At 36.9% G+C, this 22301-nt stretch overlaps 1 protein-coding gene and 1 long non-coding RNA gene across 3 annotated transcripts in view; one reads left to right on the top strand and one right to left on the bottom strand.

Moving 5' to 3' along the window:
• LOC132333323 (uncharacterized) overlaps positions 1 to 13794 on the bottom strand; it is a 33164-nt gene extending 19370 nt beyond the window's left edge. The window contains exons 1-3 of the long non-coding RNA XR_009488132.1: positions 13660 to 13794; positions 13131 to 13180; positions 1261 to 1378 (exon numbers count right to left, since the gene is read on the bottom strand). This is a non-coding gene — a long non-coding RNA (uncharacterized LOC132333323). The remainder of the gene's footprint in view (positions 1 to 1260; positions 1379 to 13130; positions 13181 to 13659) is intronic.
• Positions 1 to 21872, top strand: part of UNC13C (unc-13 homolog C) — a 167306-nt gene extending 145434 nt beyond the window's left edge. For both annotated transcript variants that reach the window (XM_059858311.1, XM_059858312.1), the window contains 8 exons: positions 943 to 1092; positions 2366 to 2489; positions 4649 to 4705; positions 5763 to 5843; positions 9343 to 9490; positions 18595 to 18687; positions 19419 to 19578; positions 20465 to 21872. In XM_059858311.1, coding sequence (XP_059714294.1) covers positions 943 to 1092; positions 2366 to 2489; positions 4649 to 4705; positions 5763 to 5843; positions 9343 to 9490; positions 18595 to 18687; positions 19419 to 19578; positions 20465 to 20750 — 1099 coding nt within the window. In that variant the 3' untranslated portion in view covers positions 20751 to 21872. The remainder of the gene's footprint in view (positions 1 to 942; positions 1093 to 2365; positions 2490 to 4648; positions 4706 to 5762; positions 5844 to 9342; positions 9491 to 18594; positions 18688 to 19418; positions 19579 to 20464) is intronic.
• Positions 21873 to 22301: the final 429 nt, after the last annotated feature.

Raw genomic sequence — 22301 nt, 5'->3', positions numbered from 1 at the left:
TTGGCCTCTGTTTTGCATTTCTGTTCGTAAACTAATCCTAAACAATTTTGATCCATCACAAATCAACCCATAAACCAAATTACTGTGTGTGCAGAGACTCTTCCTGCCTCTGAGGTGGTGACTGATTAAGTGCTGTTCTGCTTTGTGTCAATATGTTGTCCAAAGATTATCACATCAATGGCACTTTAAGACTGTCAGACACTCAACCAAATCACTTAGGAAACAGAGCAGTTTTCAGAAAAGCTGAGCAGATGCAAACTGGGGGAGGAAGGATGTGTTCACAGTCACCTTGAAGTGAAAAAGATTCCTCCCAGGAGGAAGAGTCTGAGTGCTTCAAAGCAAGGGAGTTTTTTGCAAAAGGATATTTTAAACAGTCCAACTGTTTTAACGCTGTGTAGTTGCAGAGTAAAAATCCTTCTGAAGGCACTGACTGTGTGAAATCTGGAGAAAGTCAAATTGAGCCAAATAGGGCAGAATCAGTTGGAGTTTTTGATTTTACCTCAAGAAGAATATCAAAGCTTGGTTGCTATAAACCATCAAGAGAAAAATTATTTATCATCACCTGTTTGCATCATCCTTTCACACCAAAAATAAAATCTTGAGAAGTGTTCCTAGCTGGCAGTCAAGCACATCTAACCTATAGATTCTGATACATCTGTTGCTTTCAGAAAATAAATATTTGGCACACCTACAAGGCTATGAAAATTGTGGCAGAATTGAAGCAAGGCAGGGAAAAGGTCAAAACATGGCATGAATTATTTATATGAGCTATGATCCTCAATAGAACTTATTTCCAGATGGTAACACCACAGTATCTTTAATTTTGAACATTGCATCATTGTAGAAAATATTCAAGTCTTGTTGAGGAACCTGATGCAAAATCATCATTATTGTTTTCTCTCCCCAAATTCTTTCATTCTCCTTTTTTTTCTCATCCTGTAGTTTCCAATTTGTTATTGAAGATTGTGTAAGACAAATGAGCAATGAACTGAATCAAATGAGAGGAAATGGGAATGCAGCAGCCAATAAGAACAGTGCAGCCATTGATGCTGAGATTGTGCTTCGGCCTCTCATGGATTCCCTGGACACAACGTGAGTGTGGCAGACTGGATTCTGTGCCAGGCTGGGAACTGGATGCAGCAGTCAGGCACACTTGGTTTTACTCTGAAGCACTGCTGATACCTGGAAGCACTCTGTAGTATTTTTAATATTTCTAGTATTCATTGTGTGCAGAATGCCATGCCTAACCTGTTTACTTACACTGAGAAATTTTTACATAAGCTCCAGGCTTGTCTTTCCATGTCTTGTCTTGTTTTGAGTCATTGAAGATGAGCTGGTGCACAGTCTCTCCTCCACAGGCTGGGTTATGAAGACTGTGCTGAAAAAAAAAGAACAAAAGTAATTCCTACACTGAAATTGTCTGGCATTTGTTCTAGGCTTGTACCCAATGTCCCACTGCTTATTGATATGCACTTCTGTGTCACCAAAAACCAGGTCATCATCTAAACAGCAGCTTGATTTTTTTTTTTCATTTGGTAAAATGCTAAGTTTTGAGAGGATCCTGCAAACTCATTCTGGCTTCTGTAAGTAAACATAACTTATGCTATCATCACTCATGAGTGACACATTCTGAAAGGCCATGTGCAGCACAGGCACATCTGTAAGGACACTGCTGTCCTTGGTGCTTGTCAACCACCAGTGGCTTTTTGATGGAAGTGGCTGTGAGGACAAGCAGCCTGGCACTGATCCTGTACTCAAGTCTCCAGTCACAAGTTACACACCCCTTTGGTTCCTTAGGCAGGTTTTCCCCAGCTGGAAATTTTCAAAGTGAAGATGGAAAAGGTGCTTCAAAAATTTAATTTTACTGTAAGTAATAGATAGCAAGATGCTCAGACATGTCAGTATATAGAAATAAATGCTTCCAAACAGTAGCTGCAAATTTGCATTAGCTGTCAGCAACCAGTTCTACATCCCAGTAGAAATACAAAACAAGAGAGACAGTTGCTCTTGATTTTCAAGACATAAACAAATTATATACTAAAACTTTAATTTAGGGGCGTGGGAGTGCTAAATTGTCTCATCCATCAAACTCTTAACTCATCGTGATTTTGCATTTTCAATAAATACGCATCAGTGATATACTAAGCATTAAATTAGATAGCGAAGATTTATATAAGTTTGTAATCTGCAAATCTTTTTGCCAAAAATATTTACTGATAACATAGCAAAATAATTTAGCTACTAAGAAATTTTTATTACTAGAGAAAAGATAAACCTTAATGGCTATTAATCTGAGCATGATAGAACACCTCTGAAGCCATAGTGCTGGTTTTGGTGACTGTTTTGTGGTTCTGTTTTATTCCAGTCTCAGTGTCGCTGCAAAAATCTGTGAGAAGACAGTTCTGAAACGGGTTTTGAAAGAGCTCTGGAAGTTAGTCTTAAACAAAATAGAAAAACAAATTGTGCTTCCACCACTGACAGACCAAACCGTAAGTGTTCCAGAGCAATTCTCAGTTGATACGAAGCATAATAATAATAATAATATTCATAATGTAATAATGTGCCTGAGCAGGTGTTGCCAAGGGGTCTGACACTATCCTGTTCTGTACCCTGACCATGGGGAGTAACACCTGCACTGCAGGCAGTGTTGCTCTCCCGTGTCTCAGAGTCGTGCAGCCAGCTTGCTCTTAGCTGGTGAGGAAGACTTCACTCCTTCATTTACTGCCTCATCCAAATCAGAGCAATTTTTATGAATGCAGGTATGTGAAAGAATGCAGTCATGTGCTCTCATACAAGGGGTGTCATTTAAATGAAGAGTGTTCCTTGCCCTTCCTAGTCACACCAGAAATTCAATCACTTCCATTTTTGTAGGTTTGAGAAAGCCAGGGATAACCCATCCCATCCTCCAGCCCTGCCTGCTGTGCCATTCCTCATCTTGAGGCAGCACTTAATTAACATCAGGAAGCTTCAGCCAAATATAGCACTAAAGATTTGGGGGATTTTAATAGCAGCCTTGACAGGAGGTCCTCCTTGGGCAGAGCTGCATTTCCAGCCTGCTGAGAAGAGGGAAGGGAGCTGTCCTTACAGAAAGTGGTGCTGCACAGGAGCCTCTCGTGGGCCATGGCCTGATGTGAACCCTGGTGGCTGAGCTGAAGGCAACAGTGAATCTCCTGTCAAAGGATCACGAAAGAGAGCCTGGCTTGGAGGCCTTTCCATAATTGCCTTTTTTTTTTTTTTTTTTTTTAAAGGATTGGGATAATGTAAGTGTTAATTCTTCTTTTATTCAATCTGTTTAAAATAAATTGACCATCTTATGACAAGCTAATTGTGGTGTTGCCACAGTGTGCCTTTGGCAACTTCACTGTTGCACATCCTGTGGTACCAATTCAGGGCTAAAAAGCTGTTGGTCAGGGGCCATAAGTTAAAGGTATATCATTAAATCTTATTATAATATGTTGAAGATGCATGAATGAATATTGCTTGATAGGCAGGAAAAGCTCTAATAGAAAATGTATAAATGGTGCAGAGATAAAAATGAAATTACCTGAACTATAAAAAATTCTGGAGTAGAGCTGATCATGGCCAGGATACTGTGAGACATTTTCTAGACCTGAATATTTCTTTCTGTTTGAGGTTGAGAGGCACAGCAGGCATTCAGAAACAGGGTTTATTTTTCCACAAATTTTTATATATATATATATATATATATATATATATATATATATATATATATATATATATATATATATACATACAGATATTTATCTTACCATTCTCACTACAAAAAATAATGAAGATTTAAACTGTAGTTCTATATTACATTTTCGTCAATTGAAGCATATAGGAAGTAAAATTATTTCTGGAAAATGAAACTCTTTGGAACAGAAAGTCTAATGAAAAATTAGTCCAGTGTAAGTTGGATGAACCTTTTTTTATGAAATGCACATAATCAGAACTATGTCTTCCTGAGCTGCCATGGAACTGCACTAGTAGTTGTGTTGCTTGGAGTAATTGTGATAAAGGATGTGAGCATGGAATTACAATAGGATTCTGTTTGTCTGAGACAAATGTGTAGGCATTGGCCTTTGGTGTCATGCCAGGATTTGGCTATTATAAAATATTGCTTTAACTTCATAACATTTCAATATCTTTTCTTTAAAAAAAGGGTTCTAGCTCACAGAACACCTTTGTGCTGTGCTTTACTCAGCTGAGGATTCCCCCTGCACAGGCTTTTGCAGGCTCCTCAGGGCTGCTCACTTCCCAGCATGATTGTTCATGTTAGCACAGCACCTGAGAGCTGCAGTTAGGGACAAACATCTCACTGACACACACTGAGAACAATCACAGCCTTTGCTTTCAGTATTAAACACAAAATGAGACAGCAGAAAGGAGAACACAAAACCACTCTCAGCAGAAAGTGCAATATTTGTATCAGCTGTAGAATACTGGAGGGAATCTTGCTGCAGGCATTCAGGCACTTGGCCTTATCAACTGAATGAAAATGTGTCTCCTGTGCAACTGAAACTTTTATTTAGCTTTGCAAAACGATGACTTTGGCCAGTGTCCTAGCAGAAAATAAGACTGTGTTGACATAAAAAGCAAACATGCTGTCGTGAGTCTGTTTCCTTAATTTTCAATGTGATTACAGGGGCCCCAGATGATATTCAGTGCAGCCAAAGATCTTGGACAACTGTCAAAACTCAAGGTAATGGAGCCAGATGAAGCTGTGACTGCCTTGCACCAACAAAACAAAGGAGGAAATATTAATGACTGTGAGGCCAAACCTCATGCTCCTTCTTGTTCTTATGTAGTATAATAAGATTGGATATGACAGTAACTACTCAGAGGTGAATAATTATTGTACAGTTTCATCAAAACCAAGTTATGAATAGAAGACTCTATGCATATATGGTAAGTGATCACTACATGGGTCAAGAAGCCATTCCCATATTGCACAATGCCTTACGAGCATTGCACATCAGAAAAAGAAAAAAAAAAGGGGACCTTTGCTTCTGTAACCAGTTCTGGAAAAGCCCTTAGGTGAGCAAATCAGCAATTTTCTTTCTGTGGACTATTGTGGACTATTTATGTGCATTGAAACATAATATGTACTCCTCTGCAGTAAAGTCTTCAGCACTTCAGTGCTGGAGTCTACTTGATGGACAGCAAAGGTGTTTGATAGTGATGTCAGTTGTTTGTTAGTCAATTCTGCAATTAGGATTTCAGATTTGTGGTATTTGGGGCCTCCATGAATGATTTTTCAGTTTGCTAGAGAAGTTAAAATATTGCCTAAGTAAATTACTGACTGCTTATTTAGACAAAGATTTAACAGGAGTGTAGTCACTCTATGTCTAACATGTTCTAATAGAAACCCCTCTTTTTTTTTAAACATAGGGCATTAACAAACATCTGTTAAACTGTCAGGTTTATTATTAAAATTATTTACTTCTATACCATCTAACATAATTTTTATAGTTAAATTTTAACCTTTCCCCCATCCCCCAAAACAGAGAAATAAGGCATCCTAGGATAAAAAGTAATGCTCAGTATTAACCAGTGAATCTGGTTCTCTGCAGTCTGTGATTTCAGGAAACAACACAATTGCTCTAGGTTATAATTTGTTGTGAAAGGACTCTGAATTAATCCCTGTTAATCATAGTCCTTGGGGGGCATTTGGTGGATGTTTGTTTGTTTTGCAAAGAACAGATATTCACAATATTGTCTCTCTCTAAAACCAACTGCACTCTTGTGTCTCTTGGCAGGAGCACGTGATCCGCGAGGAAGCCAAAAGCCTGACCCTGCGGCAGTGTGCAGTAATGGACGTGGCCCTCGTTACCATCAAGGTACAGCTTGCTGTCTTTCCTGCTCTGTGCTGGAGTGCCCAACAATCACTGATGGCTTTTTAGATAAGAGACTGGAGACTTTCATACAGTCTTCATGGAGTTGGTTTTTGAAGTGAAAAGAAGTCATTAGGAATATTTATTATGTTATTAATTAACATATTATTTAATTTGCTTATCAGTCTTTTTCACATTGGCCTGGATCATTAGTTGGTGTAAATAACTTAAAAGCAATCAGTTTCTAGAATAACAGCATATTTTCCTGTCTGCTGGGAAGAGACAGCACATCAGGAAGGTAAGAAGGCAGCTACTGAAGTATAAAATTGAAGATTTAAGTTTGAGGAAATACTTATGATCAAGTGTTTTACAATAAAACAGTCTCCAAGGCAAGCAAAAAGTAACAGAGAGAGCTCCCAATTGTCATTTTTTTGTATTTGTAGTGGAATTGGCATTTCTTTCAGAAATAAAAATAATTGGGAATTAGTAATGTTGTGGAAGCAAATTGAACAAATTGAAAAATGGAACAAATTGAAGTATGCTCCCAAACTAAGCTGCATGACGTAAAGTATGTGAATCTAATAATTTTCTAAACACATAAAAGCTGGGAAAAATGTAAACTCTAACCTTGCCTAAATTTCCAGTGCTTAAACTCTTACAGATGGAGAGATAGGTGTTGACCATTTGACTAAAAATGTCTAGATTTGGAGGGTAAAGATTAAATAGGGAAAATCCCTTTCTTAATTCAGCACCCTTATATCTGTGTGCTAACTTATAATAGCTAATTCATAACATTCATTAACTGAGCAAAAGAAAGCTTCCTGAGAAACCCTTTTCAAATTGTAAGGCAATGACTGTGTGCATCATAACTGCCTGCTGTACTTAGAAGCTGATATGGCAAAATCATTTCCAAAATACTTAACAAATAACCTTGATCATGCAGAAAATGGGCTTATACTGGTAGAAAGTTAAAAAAGGCAAACTTTATGAGTTCACTCAAGAAAAAAAGACAGCTAAGTTTATTTAGGAATGTAGTTCATAATTTTAATGATCAAAATACAGATTTTTTTGTTAATGCTTAGTAAATGCAGCTTATTTAAAAGCAAAAATCATGGCTGCCCAGATAAGAATAGGAGAATGGTAAAAAATGGCATGTGGTGTGTGTTCAGAAACTGGGTAGCTGATTATGGTAAGGAAGGGTTTTGCAGGGAGGAGTATCTCCACTTACAGTCTTTTTTATTTTTCCTTTCATTTCATTCACTGAGAATCAATCATTATTTAATAGTGGATGGTGTTATTAATCCTTTGACAAATATAAATTAAAGTAATATTTTTTAATCTTGAATATATATATCATATCATCAATCTTTGTATTATGTGAAAAGAACCATAGCAATTTATATAACTATTTAATACTTTTCAGCTTAATTTGCAATTTACAATTGTGAGAAGTGGCTTTCTGGCCTCAGTTAGCTCAGACTGAGTTCTCTGCTACCTCATTATGTCAGCCCAGACTCAATGCCCATTGATAATACTGTGCCAGTTCTCTGTACACCCAGAGACCCTCTGCAAAGAGAAACCAGCACCAAAGGGGCTTGTGTGGCATTTGGCAGCTTTGGACTGACCCTGCAGTGGCTCCAGCACTTGACATCTGCCCCTTTCATTTGTCAGTGTGACTTTGAAATCTCTTGTGCCACCTACAAACCTACAGGGAGGAGCAAGAGTAGTATGGGAATTATTTTAAGTTTTCCATCTCTAAGAACAGGGCAATAACAGGTCCAGCTGAATCTGTAAAACCCTGTTTACTCATTATCTTCCTATATTCAGTTCTATACAGTAATGACAGCTTCACATGGCTCTTTGCTTGCAAAATTTACCATTTATGGGGAAAAAAGAAAAAGTTAAAAACCCAGGAAAGCAGGGGTCAGGTGTCTGTTTCTTTATATGACTATTAGCTTTCATGGACCTTTCAGACATGTGCAGCTGTTGTTGCAGGTAACATTTACTGGGAGAGACAACTTCTAAAAATCCCAGTAATTGTCACAATAGCAGGAAATATAAACAGATTTTAACACTTGCTTATAAATTGATTATGATTCTTTGTGATATCTTGACTAAACTCAATTAGGATGAGAGGGTTTTTGGAACATATTGTATGAAATAATTTGCTTGGAAAGATAGATTTATTCAGAACCTTTTAAACTGACACTAACTGTCTCCATAGTATTAAAACAATATAAAATGTTGCAGCCTGATGACTTCAAATGTCCTGTTTTGCTCCTACAGATATTTTTTTTTCCCTTTAATAGTCAGTAGACAGCAATACAGAAATGTAAATAATAACTGTTATGACTGAAACATTTATGTTTCATCTCCTGCAGAATCTTGAGAACTGGAAGATGAAATGTGTGCACTAAATGCAAAGGGCATATGTGGACTGTAGGTCTGAGCTGTCCAGATAAGCTGGGATACAGCATTTAGTGGAGATGTGTGTATGTGAACTGGAATGTAGATATTGCACTTATTCCTCTGGCAACACTGCAAAAAGGCAGGGAGAGTAAATTCTGCTGACAGTCCCCAGGACTCCCTGTACAGAGTGGTCCAATATTGCATCTCATCAAGTAGTCACTGTGCTCCTGAAAAACATGGTTTATTTTTACTAATTAGCCATTAATGGGAGCTTTATTGATCTTGAGACCTAGAACTGTAATGGAGGTTGCAAAGTGCTTTGCAAGGTGTTTGAACAAAATGAAGGTATGTAGCACATTTATCTTTTCATTGTGGCTAACATGTATTAATTCATCAAACACTGTCCTGTACAAAACTTTACGAAAACTTTTGTGGGAGCAAAAAGGGAAGAATCTGTCCCCTAATTTTTCTGAACTCAGCTTTGAGATTGAAAACATAATATAGTACATTTATATATATATATATAGTTTTCATATATATAGTTTACATAGTCAGCATGGCATCAAAGTTATAAGCATACTTGTTTTTCCAAATCTAGCTGTGCCAGTAGAACCAGGAGTCCTCACACTGGTACTCAAAAACTTCAATCTCTGGAGTATTCTCTCTGAAATTTTTTACTAAGTTCTCTTTCCCCTTAAAAGTAATATATCCTTTATTTGTGCTTGCAAACCGTGCCTTCATTTGAGAGGGGTTTGTGATGTGTTGGGTTTTTTTAGATAAAGAATTAAAACTCATTCCACTCTGCAAGCTGAAAGAATGCTTCAAATATTTTCCAGTTTTGGCAAATTAATACTTCAGATTATGAGGATCAAAATCAAAATTTTGTCTATTTCTTCCCTTTATGCTTAATTTTTTTTACCCTTGGAAAGAAGCTTTGTACTAGAGATTAGGACAGTTCTCTCAAATGCTATAATAAATGTAGACATGCCTGTTGCTACTTTCAAACATTCATAGAAGAATTTTATTTAAAGCTGTATGTCTGTAACTGAGGCCTTTCTTTTCCTCTGTGAACAACCATATTTGGTTTTCATTTCAGCAATACTTCCATGCTGGAGGAAGTGGGCTGAAAAAGAATTTCCTGGAGAAGAGCCCAGACCTGCAGTCCCTCAAATACGCTCTCAGCCTTTACACCCAGACTACTGACGCCTTGATAAAGAAGTTTATAGCCACACAAACTTCTCAGAGTAAGTGATCAGTAAGGGACACAGAAATGCATCCTATTATATTTTAAATGTTCTAAATTATTGATTGCAGATTACATTCTCCAGCCCCTGTGGTATTTTAGAGTTGATTGACACAAATTTGTTCACAAATTATCCCTTCTCTAATGCTGTTGTTGGGGCTTACCTGAGGGCAGTTCCTTTAGGGGCTTGTGACTGCACAGGAAGAACAATCCCTGAGCTCTGGGTGCACACTGAGCACCAAGGTTATTTGTAGGAGCACTGCACACATTATATTCCAAGCTGAATGTTTTCTTCATTCTGAAAACTGAAAATTTTTGCCTAACAGTAATCTTTACAAAATTTCTTCTGAATGTAATTAGCATTTGTAAAAAATGACCTGCCTGCCACCTCATGTCTTTGGGAAAGAATACAATTTACTGATATAATGAATTACCCTGCTCCAGCTTATAAGAATCAGAAAGTTTTAATTGGACAGTAAAGGTGGAAATCAATTGATTTTACTTCTGAAGTACAATATGTTACTCACAGTATAAAAAGCACGAGACATGAGTTTTGCAGCTTGCCCCAAGATTATTTCTGAGGAATGATTTCCTAAGCTGTTTCCATATTAAAACTGAGATCTCTCTTAGTATCTCATACATTACAAATGGGAAAATAGCTATAAAATTCCTATATGTAGGCAGTAGAGTCCTTTTTTCCCCCTTTCAAAAAAATAAAAATTAGCAATATGGATCCAGGCAGAAAATTGTTACTTACTTCTAGCTGTATTTTGCTTTTCTTTAACACATACCTTCATTTTAGCTTCAGGAGGAAAAAAATAGTGAAGTTGTAGCCATAAGTTATCTGTTACAAATCCTGAGCTACAATATTGAATTTTCTGATTTTCATCATGATTTCAGCCTGAGGTCTGTGTTCATTTCTTTGCACACATTACCATGCCAATATTTGCACACCACTATTGTTAGAAATGTAGCCACTGGGAATGAAACTTAAGGAAAAGTGACTCAAAACTTTTTATTATCATTTAATGCCTCATTTAAAATAACTAAATCCTCATCTACTATGATTTCCAGCCTCACAGCTATAACTGTACTATTAGCTTTTAGTTAAAATGACCCTGTTTGCAAATCAGAAATCTTCCCTGGAATACAATTAGATATTTGGCCTATCTTTTTCACATTGCCAATCCATTATCAATAGACAGTTGGATATAATTTTAAGCTCAAAGCAATGGAAAAAAGAATTTTGTAAATGCAAAGAGAGTATATATTCTATAATAACCATGACTGTAGATAGAATTGGATGCTTGGTTTTCCTGCAATAACTACAAGAATCAGACAACAGCCAGGCTTACTTTTACCCACAGGTCAAAATAGTTTCTCACTCACCAGGACTAAGCTGCAGTTATTCTAAGAAACTGAAGAGCAGAAATTTGTCTGATTGGCATGAGAAGGAGGAGTTTACACACAAACAAAAAGCCTAAGGTTGGACTTCATGATCTTGGAGGTCTCTTCCAGCTTCAGTAATTCTCTGATTCTGTGATAGTGGCTCTGTAAGAGTGTGTTATGCTCCCTGATGCTCCCTGTGTTCATGCAGGATCACGTTCAGTAGGAATAACCAAATTACCCAATACTATGATCTGCACTGTTTCTAAAGGGTGTTTGCTTGAGCCAGAGTTTTGTTTCCCAGCCTTTGTACCCACACATTCCTACAGATCTTGGCAACATAGAAATTTTCATAAGGTATTAATAATAAAACCATTCCTAACTTTGAAAATGGTGACTCAGGAATTCATAGCTTGTCCTGTGGTGGTTTCACCACACTAAATATTTGAAAGCACAGTTCCAGTTCCTACTGCTTTTTTCAAATGCATCATGAGACTACATTGGTATAGTCATATGCTCTAAAAGCAAATTATCACACAACAGGAATAATGAAATTACCTTCTGTAATCTTACTCTGATGTTTTTTCTTTTCAAAGCACCACTATAGACTCTCAAGACTTTTCAAAAGAGTCAAGTATTGAAATAAGTAAATGACAATGAGGAGCATAATCTGGCAGTAACTTTTTCAGTAACTGGGTATTTTTATTATTTTATTTTTCTCCATATAATGATTTGTCATGGCTGAAGGTCTTTTCCAGCTGTAATGATTCTGTGCTGATGAAAGTTGTAAATTTAATGCTCACTCAGTGTTGTGAACACAAATCTGTAACCACACTATGAAAATTAAGGATAAAAGAAAAATGTTGTCTAATAAGTAGAGATACAGACATACAGGCACCAGATTAGCTTTATCAGTGACACAGCTTATTAAAAACCTGCCTTTCTGCCTGGCACAGGAGGAGGGAGAGGTTTCTCTTCAACTGTTATCCCAGATCTGCCACACACTTCCAATGTGCTTGTCTGGAGATTAAATCCTGTGGAAACTCTGATCATTACAGATTTTAACATTGGTATCAATAGGATAGTGAGAGGGATATAATCTCTGACTGCCCCTTTGTATAAACATTTCCAGAAAATTGCTAAGCACTTGTCCTGTTTTATTGCCAATCCACCAACATGTAAAACATGCAGAGCAGCATTTTCTGTTGCAAATAAATTAATTATCAGTATTGTTTGATGGGAAAACATTTTATAATAACACATCAAATGATTTAGAAACTAGTAATGAAATTTAGTTCCACCTATCTGAACTTCACATTTAATATTACCCAGAAAGGATTCAGCTGATTCTGCAGTGCCTGTTGTAAGCACATTCACCTGGATCAGTTTTCTTCTTCAATCATACACAAGTGCTGGCTCTGCCAAGAACCATTCCATGGAGCAGGTCACTGCTGGGGTCTCTAAAAAGGACATGGATTCAGACCTAAAGGATTTTGCAAAACCTGAAGGCAGTTTAGTGAAGAGAACTACATTCCAGAGCCTGAGTGACCAGTATTTAACACACTAGGTGGTCACTGATACCTTTGCAAAGAGCTCATAAAACACAGCCAGATGAGAATTGTGTGCCATCAGTGCACCATTAGCTAGCAGATCACCTGAGGTCCAGATTTCAGATTGATTTTATTTACTCTGGACTTAATTATCACTTTATTTGTGCACTAATAATAATAGGAAATATTAGCTCATGCTGTAAAAGGATGGGGTTTTTCCTCTAAATTCAGCTACAGGATAATATTCTTGCATGCATTCAGATTATTATGTGGATTGTTTCCAAAATCTTTTGCAACTAAACCATTCTTTGTGTGCTTGAGCCAAGCATGAATCAGTTGTAAAACAGCAGCACAGGGCCAAGCCTGACCTGTAAAACCCAGCTCAGCTGCAGGAACTTGGGGGTTCAGTGCTGTAGGGCTGGGACCCCATGGTTGGTTCACAGCTGAAGGCAGGCAGCAGCCAGCCCAGAATTTCAAGGAACACTCCAAAGCTTCTGCAAAAGACCATATTTTGTACATTGACAAGAGCTCTAGACAAATTGGACAAATTTCAGGTCAAACAGGACAAGATAATTTTAACTTGAGCTAAATTCAACCACATTTTCCCAATCAAGACAGAACTCTAAAAGCCAAAGGATAAACTCTCACTGTACTTCAGCTGGCCTATTGCATGAACTTTGCCACTCCAGGGTACACTTGACTTACCCTTAGTCTGTGCTGAGACCAGTACTGGTGAAGCTTGTCTTAAGTCACTCCTGAAAAAAGAAGAGAGAAGCAGTCACCTTTTTAGGTGTACCTTCCCCTTTTAAACTACTTAAAGTGTATCAAAATTAAATGGCTATGGTTTAGTTTAGCAAATGCTTTGACTCTTCAGTAATTCATAAACTATAGCCAGTGCTGTGACTATTTACACTTGTTTAGCATTAACACTAATAACATTTGAACAAATATTATTTTAATTTTAGCAAACTACATAAAAAGACAGTCTCAAATAGAGTTTCCTGAATTAGCTCTCATTTATTGCCACTAATTTCTCCAAAGCAAACACCACTCTTGCATCTAAAATGGTTATTTATTGGACATAGGGAAATATTTTTTCTTACAAATTTACAACAGCTTCAGTTCACAAATGTTGTTAGAGAATAATAAATACATTATGGCAGGATTCTGCAGTATATTTTTTATCTTGACTTCAAGTAGTTTATATCACTTAAGCAGAAAAATCAATACTCACCTCATAACACAGAGCTCATACTGCAAACCCCTCCTATGTTTTTACAAGGCTGCAGAAAAAAGGCTTTGCTTCAGTTGGTCTGATTCAGATTTCTTCATTCTTGTGCCAGAGAATTGAAAGCTTAAAAGGGAAGATGTACCTGAAAACAAGAAAATATAATACTCATTCTCATTAGGTAAATATGCTTGTCTCTAACAGTAACTTCATCCTTTTCTTGTGAAGTCACCAACACAGGGATGGCAGTTACACAGTCAACAATGGAGACAAATTATTTTCAATTGCCAAGCCAAAATTCAGTCCTGTGTTCCATTGCAACCTGTAATTGTACAAAGCAAAGCAGAACCTCAATATTTCCGAAATAAATAGAATGACATTAAAACAATAATCTGATATTAACTATAGTTTAAGCAAGCAGATAGATGACATTGTACTACAGAAAATAAAAACTGCTTAAATTGTTTAGCAGCTCTTATAGGTGAAAAACAAAGACCTTTTCTTCTTTTGCTTGTCAAAACCATTGTATTATTAACTGTCATATTTTGAAAGCCGTACCTGTATTCTAACAGGAAATTTAAGCCCTACAGAGCATTTCCAGTTCTCTCATAACCCATACTTCAGTCAGAATTTAACTCAAGAAATAATCCCTGCTTCATCCACTGTAGTTTCAAATTGAGGTCAGAACCATGTGTTACACAACCTTATTTCATGAAAAAAAAAACAAAACAAAACAAAAACCAAAAAAAACCAACTGCATGACAAGCTGCAGAAATCAGTACACTATTGCAAGCAACAAACAGGAAAGAAAACAAACAAAGAAGAAACTTGCTGAATTACAAGTAATAAAAGTATTCCAGCATATGCTGATAGCAAAGCAAATGCACTCAGAATAGTGGCAGAAAAATAAATATTTTTAAATTACACATAGTTAAAACCAGACCACTGGTAGAGCAGAAGCTTCTGTCTTCACAAAATATTCACTTTAGAGGCTTTCACATTAGGAAATTTCTGGTTGTTCCTGAAATGAAACAGTAAAGCACCTAAATTAGAAAAAAGTTGTGTATCAGTTTCCTCTAGGTCTTCAAGAAAATAAACACAAACTAGAGGTAACCATCAGTTATATGATCTCAATTTTTAAAAATAATTTCCCACTAGAAACAGAGCATTCAATACATATAGAAACTCCTTGAGAAGCCTGGGTGTTGTCTAGATGAGGCCAGTTGGACCCACACCTCCCAGATGGGAGCTGGCTCATGCCCAGTTTCTTTGCCACATGGACAGAGCAGCAGCTGCAGCTCTGGGGGTCCCAGTGAGCTGTGCAATTGCAGCCCTGGCTGTGTGGAGCTTTCCCAGGAGAGATGAAGGGAAAGGCCTTGGCTGGGGATTCCATGCCAGCACTCACACCAGGACTGCTCACACCACAAGAGCCTGCTTTTGTGTTGTGTTCTGAGTGCCTCAGATCCCTGCCTGACACCACAATTCCAGTGGGAGGGAATGTACTTGGACAGTGTGGCTTTGCACAATTGTGCAGAGGCTTACAGATGCTGCCCAATCCCCTGCCAGCCTTAATTCCATCATAAGTGATTCTTCAGACAAATTATTTACATTTGCTAATGAAGTACAAACCTAAATCTTTTCAATCTTTTTATGGCAGCATGGTTGCTGAAGTCATCCTATAAGTACTGAACTTGGTTCTCAGAATCCCCCCAAACAAATCATTATCAACCATTTGTAGAGCAGCTCCTAGAAGCAAAGCACATGTTGAAGTTAAGTGTGGTTATCATGATAAAATCAGTTTTCTCTGTTGTCTTGCTTTTCTCTAACACACATGCAGAAAAGATCATCCAGCTTGCTACATCCATCTCCTCACAATTCAGCTTTAACTCACTTTTTGTGGATTAAATGAAAATGTTAGGAAATGCACTCAAGGTTTTCTCCAAATCAGTCTTAGGATCCTGTGAAAAATAACTCATGAGTCACCCTGATATTTTCTGTCCTAATAAATTAGCAGCTCAACACCAGACAAATATATGTAATTAATTGGCATCATCAATCGAAAGATGACAGATGCTTGTCTGGATTAAAGTGCTGATTTCTTAAACTGTGAAATTCCTAGAGCATTGGAAACTATGAAAGCTTGAGTTATTTGTTCAACTTTTTCATTCTTACATGCCATTTAGAAAATAGGGTCAAAGCACAGGTCCAGCATTTAAATGAGCAGCTTTACACTAAAAAACTCTTGAGGTAAATGGGAGAGGTTTGGCTTCCACAGTCATCAGTGCCAGGTCAGCTGACCTGGCTCCCAGTGCTCAGCCAGCTTTCTAAATCTTGGGTAATAAAATCATGTCATACATGAGTCTTAGTTTGCAGGTAGCTGTTTTACTTCTGAAGTGGATTTCTAATCCTCAGAGAAGTAAAGATCTTGAAACCCTGAACCCTTAAAGGCAGAGTTTAAAAAAAAAAAAAAAAAAAAGAAAAAAAGAGAGAGAAACATATGTAAACCTCCACAAATTTTGATACAGTCATACAAAGCTTCAGAGTCTTGCTTATTATCTTTGGCTACTTTGGGGCTAAAATACTGCAAGTCACCACATTCTTAAATTTTATGCTAACTCATTTTCTTTGAATCCCATTTATTTCTGTTGGGCTCCTTTTTCATGCAAACCTAGAAGTTCATTTCCAAAGTTCTCATCATTTGAGAACTTTTTGCTGCTAAAAGATCAAGGAAGACAAAGGAATCCTTCCACAGAAACATGTTTCTGTGCCCAGTCACAGACTGATTCAGTAGGAGTCTCTTGTATTTAGTAGGAATATTATCCTAGAAAACACAGCCAGTTACTGCTTTGTTTTTCCAAAACACACACGAGTCATTTTTCCATTTGCATATTTTGCTATTTTCTCAGAGTGCACAAGTTCACCTTTTCCAAAGATATCCACTAAGGAACAGAAGGCAATGGAATTTCTCTGTGCACATGTCATGATTATGACTGTCATGACTAATACATGACTAGGACCTTGGTCCAAAATGTCTGTCTTCTGTCAAATTCATTAGCGTTATAACAGCTCTCACATGAATGCCATTCCAGGTGCTAAATAAGGAGGGATAAAAGCCTAACTTCTAGGCCTTTCTAGTCCCTGAGGAGCAAGCATCTTTGGCCAGAGGAGATATTTTTATTCTTTACAGTGCATGTGATCCCTTTAAGACCCACCAGTAAAAGGATGCTGTATTTTGAATTATATAAATATACCAACAAATAAAATGTAAAGCAGATATTAGAGAGCAAGCAGTAATAATTAAACATCCATAAGGTTTTCAAACATGAGGCAGACTCGTTTATAAGTTTTTTAGCCTTCAAATGGGTTATATTACAGTACTAAAGGAAGAAAAGTGCAATCATCCTCTGCAATGCATGAAGAGATTTATTGTCAGCTGAATTGGCTTATTAAATGTAGTAGGATAAATGGACCTTTCCATAGTGCAGTCAGAATCACTAATTGCTGCTGTGACTGTACAGGAAGTGGTAGCACAAAAAGAAAACAAAACAGCAGAACTGGACAGATCAGAGACTTCAAAATTAGGTACCCTAGTTCTTGACTGTCACCAAGAGATGCTATAAGCAGATATAAATGTCCTGGAATTGTATCTCTAGTTTGTTCAGCAGGTCAGAAAGAGAAAGGTAGGTGGATGGAGTGATTACTAAAAGAAACCAAGTTTATGTTCTAGACTCCACTAGAAGATGTCTGTGCTCACTGAGATGTTCTGCAAAGGAGGTTTTCTCAGCAATACTGAATGTGGGGTAACTTCAATGTCAACTGCTTTTAGTATAAAACTGCACAGATGTTTTGCACAGATTTCTTTGTAACTATATCAAGCAGCACTGTACATACAAGACTATTCCCATATTTGTCACTGGTGAAGAAATCCAGGAAAGAAAAAGACTATGCATGATAAAAGAAAAAACTACTCAAGTTATAAACTAATTTAAGGAGGAAAATCACTTTCCCCGTTACTATTACACAACACCCCTCCCTCTTCTCTGTTCCCCTTCCCTAATTCCTATATGAACTGCTGGAAAAATCCTAAAGGAATGTTTGCTTCTCCTCTCATATAGAGGGATGAGGAACCAATAGGTAAGGAATTTTGGTATAAATAAGAGGAATATAAAATCTTTTCTCTGCTACCCACAGATAGGAGCCAGTTTAAATTAGAAATTTATTATGTGGTTCACAGGAGATGACACTGGGGAGCAAGTGCAGTTCACAGAATTCAACACTCATAGTCATCCAGTCAAAGAACAAGTAAACATACTCAATTTTATTTATGTTTTACTGTTACAATCTGATATATTGTGGTACCTTTCAAGACAGTATTTAAAGTCCTTTTAAAGATTCATTCAGTACAAACTGACTTGCACCTCCCCTGGTTTTCAAAAGCAAAAACTTTAAAAAATAAGTTCCTGGTTCTCCTGCCATCCTTTCAACCTTCTTGCATTTTTAAGCCCCTCTGTCTGTGCCAGTGCAGAACTTCAGTAATTTGTTAAGACAAATCTTCAGCAAAGGATTCATCAATAGTGATATAGAAGTAACTTTCCAAACATACATTTAGCAGTAAGATTTTTGGAAGGTACATGAAAAGCTTGACAAACCTACCAACTTTGGCATTTCAAGATGCAAACACACCTAATGACAATCAGAATGGAAAGTTCCAGGTGAATGGGATTTTTTAATTTCACTGAGGCACTTTCCACAGATATTTGCAATTGCCCAGCTTTTTTTGTGGGAAAATAATTTATGAATCTGTAACTGATTCTCACTGAAATGTGAAACACATCAGAAACTTTGAAGTGTTTCTAAAGGAAAATACCACTCACCTTTGGCTGTCTGTTTCTCTGGATGCATTGAGAAGCCAGGTGTGCTAACCAGTAATTCTTGTTTCAGGTCAAACTGCTAATAATTCAGTGGGTGAGATATCTGTACAGGTGGATCTCTCTACCCATCCTGGAACTGGGGAGCATAAAGTCACTGTGAAAGGTAAGTTTCAAACAGCCAACTTTAAAAAGCAAGCAACAACAAAGACCAAACCTCCAAGTACAACATCCTAAGTCAAAAATACCAGTACTAAAATAAAAAATGATGGTATTATAGTACTTGAGAAACTCTGAGTACACTTCAGGTGATTGGGAGTGCACTTTTTCCTTGCTCAACATCAGCAGAAACTCAGATTATGCAGGCAAGTACTGTCTGTGCTTCTCTGTGTAGATAATTTAAAGTCATTATACTAAGTTATGGAGTTATAAATCAAAATGTGCCAAATTATACTTCTCAATTGCTTGTACATAATTCAACTTCTAAAAGCTACAGCAAAGCTGAGTGGTGAATGACTACGCCAAGTCTTCAGAAGCTGCATTTTTAAAAAAATGCCTTTGTTCTGCACAACCTGAATTTCAGAAACACAGGATCATTCAGATTAGTATAAGCTGATTTTTTTTAATTGCAGAGAAGGTAGCAGGTAAAAAGAAGCTGTAAATGTAAAGGATTTATAAAATACACATTTATATTTGATACTTTTGAACCTAAAAGTAGTCAGACATCTTCACTTGGCAGGGAAGGGGCAAAGCATCTCCTAGGCTTACCAAGTATTGATATCCCATAGGAAAGCTCTCAGGTCACCTTTCACTGGTTATACCAAGTCATACAGAGTAATTAATTGGAACACTTCCAATGGAATTGTATTTAACTTCATCTTTTTTATCTCTTTATAGTTGTAGCAATTAATAACCTAAACTGGCAAACAACAGCCATGTTCCGGCCGTTCGTGGAAGTTTGTATACTGGGTCCTAAATTAAGTGACAAGAAAAGAAAACATGGAACCAAGACAAAGAGCAACACCTGGTCACCAAAGTACAATGAAACTTTCCAATTGTAAGTCTTTTATCTCTAGGAGTTGCATATTTTTTTTAAATTTCCCTAAAATACTTTTGACTTTAAACCATTAATAACAAAAAAAGCCATCCTAACATAGATACATATAGACACCATTTCAAAACTATTTATTAATTTGTATTTTTGTTGTATATGAAAATTAATGGCAAACACCAAGCTTTCAGTCCTACAAAACCTGGTTAAAATGTACAATTAATTTCCCTACAGAGGAATAATTATTTCTATCCCTAGGAACCTATTGGCCTACATATTTGTTTGGACAAAAGCATTAGTTATTATTTCTAGATAATGCCTGTAGAGATATCAAAATGTGTATTGGGTTGTGCATGTGTTAATAGCATTGTTTAATTTGATCCTTAAATCAGTAAGAAGCTTCCACCTAAAGTGGAGTTTTAAATTAAATACTTCTCTGCCCTTTCCTGAGACCAATTTATTTTCCTCCCCTTACCCTACAACCCTGACTAAAATGAGCTCATTGTGTCTCACCACAAAGCTCCTTTTCATGCCTGCTACCAGGGATTTTCTGAATATTTTGAAGCTGATTTAAAGTAATGGTGCTGACAGCTGGGGAACCAGCTGAACATTTTTTGTCCTTTCCAGGGAAAGGTAACTGTTTGTTCCAGCTATTGAGGGAATTCTGTTTCTGCTCAGGCTGTTGAGAACAGAGGCTCCATCACCAATCTATCTGAAGGGTTACCCGTGTAGAAAGTTTAAAACTAAACCTGTTGTAACAAAATGGAACCACAAAACCTAAACTACCACTCACTCTCACTTTAATTTGCCTAGGATTTCTAGTGCAAATTACTTCCTTGGGGGAAATTAAACTGAACTCCTTGTTCTAAATTCATATTGTTAATCCTCCCAGCCTGCTGGGTAACGAAGATAAGCCAGGAGCCTACGAGGTGCACCTGTCAGTGAAGGATTACTGCTTTGCGCGGGAGGACCGCGTTATCGGCATGACCGTCATCCAGCTGCAGGCCATCGCCGACAGGGCCGGCGGCGCCGCCTGGTACCCCCTGCTCAGGAGCATCTCCGTGGATGAGACTGGGCTGACGATCCTTAGAATACTCTCTCAGAGGAACAATGATGAAGTTGCTAAAGAATTTGTAAGACTTAAAACAGAAACAAGATCTGCTGAAGAAACGGCCTAAGATACCCAAGTAACGCAAAATTGTCACCGCCAAGAACATAAACACAACGCTGTTGTCTGACTAGTGCATGCATGTGCAAATCTGTGGGAATGTTTAACTCTGTTTTCAGTGTTTGCCAGTACTTACGTACTATATTTGCAAGGTATGTCAAGGAGCTGTATATCTTTTATACATATTTTGGTCTTTGGTAAAGTAATTGTTCCAATGAAGTGCCAAAACTAAGATTAAGAGTAAATGTTCCATCATATATTTTTAAATGTTGATTTCACCTCATTACAATTTGATTCTTTTTTAGCATTTATTAATAAGTAAGTAGCTTTTTTAATTGATTCTAGGTTATCGCGGTTAAAATGTGTTGCTTATTTTAAATTAAGTTACATCCCTTACTCTTCTTTTAAAAATGAGGTGTACCTAGTTTTCTTCAAACTCTCATGTTATGCAAGCCTCATTTTAGGTGTCTTACTGATGACTTTTTCTATCATTACTACAGATGCAGTTACTTATAGAAAGTGTTTGTAATTTTATAATTACCAATATAAAGTAATGATTTTTGCATAAAAACTGAAAAGGATGGAAATATTTTATGCTAATCTCTTTTTCCAACCTTTCATAAATATCACTGTGAAGAAATGCTGTTAAAGCAGGTTCTCAAGAAGCTGTGCTTATCAGAGTTTGTAACTGATGTTTGATATCTTGCGATAACTTTGTTCTTCAAAACTGCCACGGTAATATCATATTTGTATTAAAAGAGTAAGTCAGTATCTGTAGAAACAGGTTGCTGTACAGTACAGTATATGTGCTTTTAAAAAGTAATTTTTTTAAATGATATGGTACTGTACAAGGGGTAGTAGTTTGGAATATGTGATGCCGGTTTGTGGTTTGTTTCTAGAAACTGTTTATGAGAAGAAAAGATGCTGTTAGCATTTTCACTCAGAGTTATTAACGTTGCTTTACATACTTAGCTGTAACATCAGTTAAGTGCTTTATTTCTTTAATTTTTTTTTTTAGAAAAGTTCAACAGTTTGTACTTATGCAACATTACTATGTATTGCACTAAAGCAAACTCTGTGTCCTGTAAATATATTTAGTGAGGAATTGTAAAATAAAGTATGCAGAAACTGCTTTCCAGTTTTGTCATTTGATATTATTTATGTAACTCTTGGTTTTATGTGCATGTGAAGCCCATGGAGTGGGCTTACTATATAGCTTTATAATATATTAAAGTATGATTTGCACTGTCTGGAATCTGGCTGTTTTCTAAGTGTAAAATTTGATATATCAGTGTCTTAAAATATATAATGAATTAGGTAGGCATATATACACACACACATATAAGAAAAATGTTGTGTAATGCTACACATTTGTCACTGGTTTTGCTCAAAAATGTTTCTCATTACACAGGTTGGAGTTTTCAGCTTTGCTTAGGTAAAAAGTAGCTAAGGGAAGGGAGGACACATAGTTGGTTTGCTGATGTCAGCCTTTTAAAAATGTAGCACATGACTCCACACACATAAACCAGATTCTTTCCAGGAGATGTTGGTTGGATATTTA

Source organism: Haemorhous mexicanus, chromosome 13, assembly GCF_027477595.1.
Source record: "Haemorhous mexicanus isolate bHaeMex1 chromosome 13, bHaeMex1.pri, whole genome shotgun sequence".
Classification (NCBI taxonomy): domain Eukaryota; kingdom Metazoa; phylum Chordata; class Aves; order Passeriformes; family Fringillidae; genus Haemorhous; species Haemorhous mexicanus.
The sequence above is the reverse complement of the archived record's forward strand: the minus strand, read 5'-3'. Positions and strand labels throughout refer to the sequence as shown.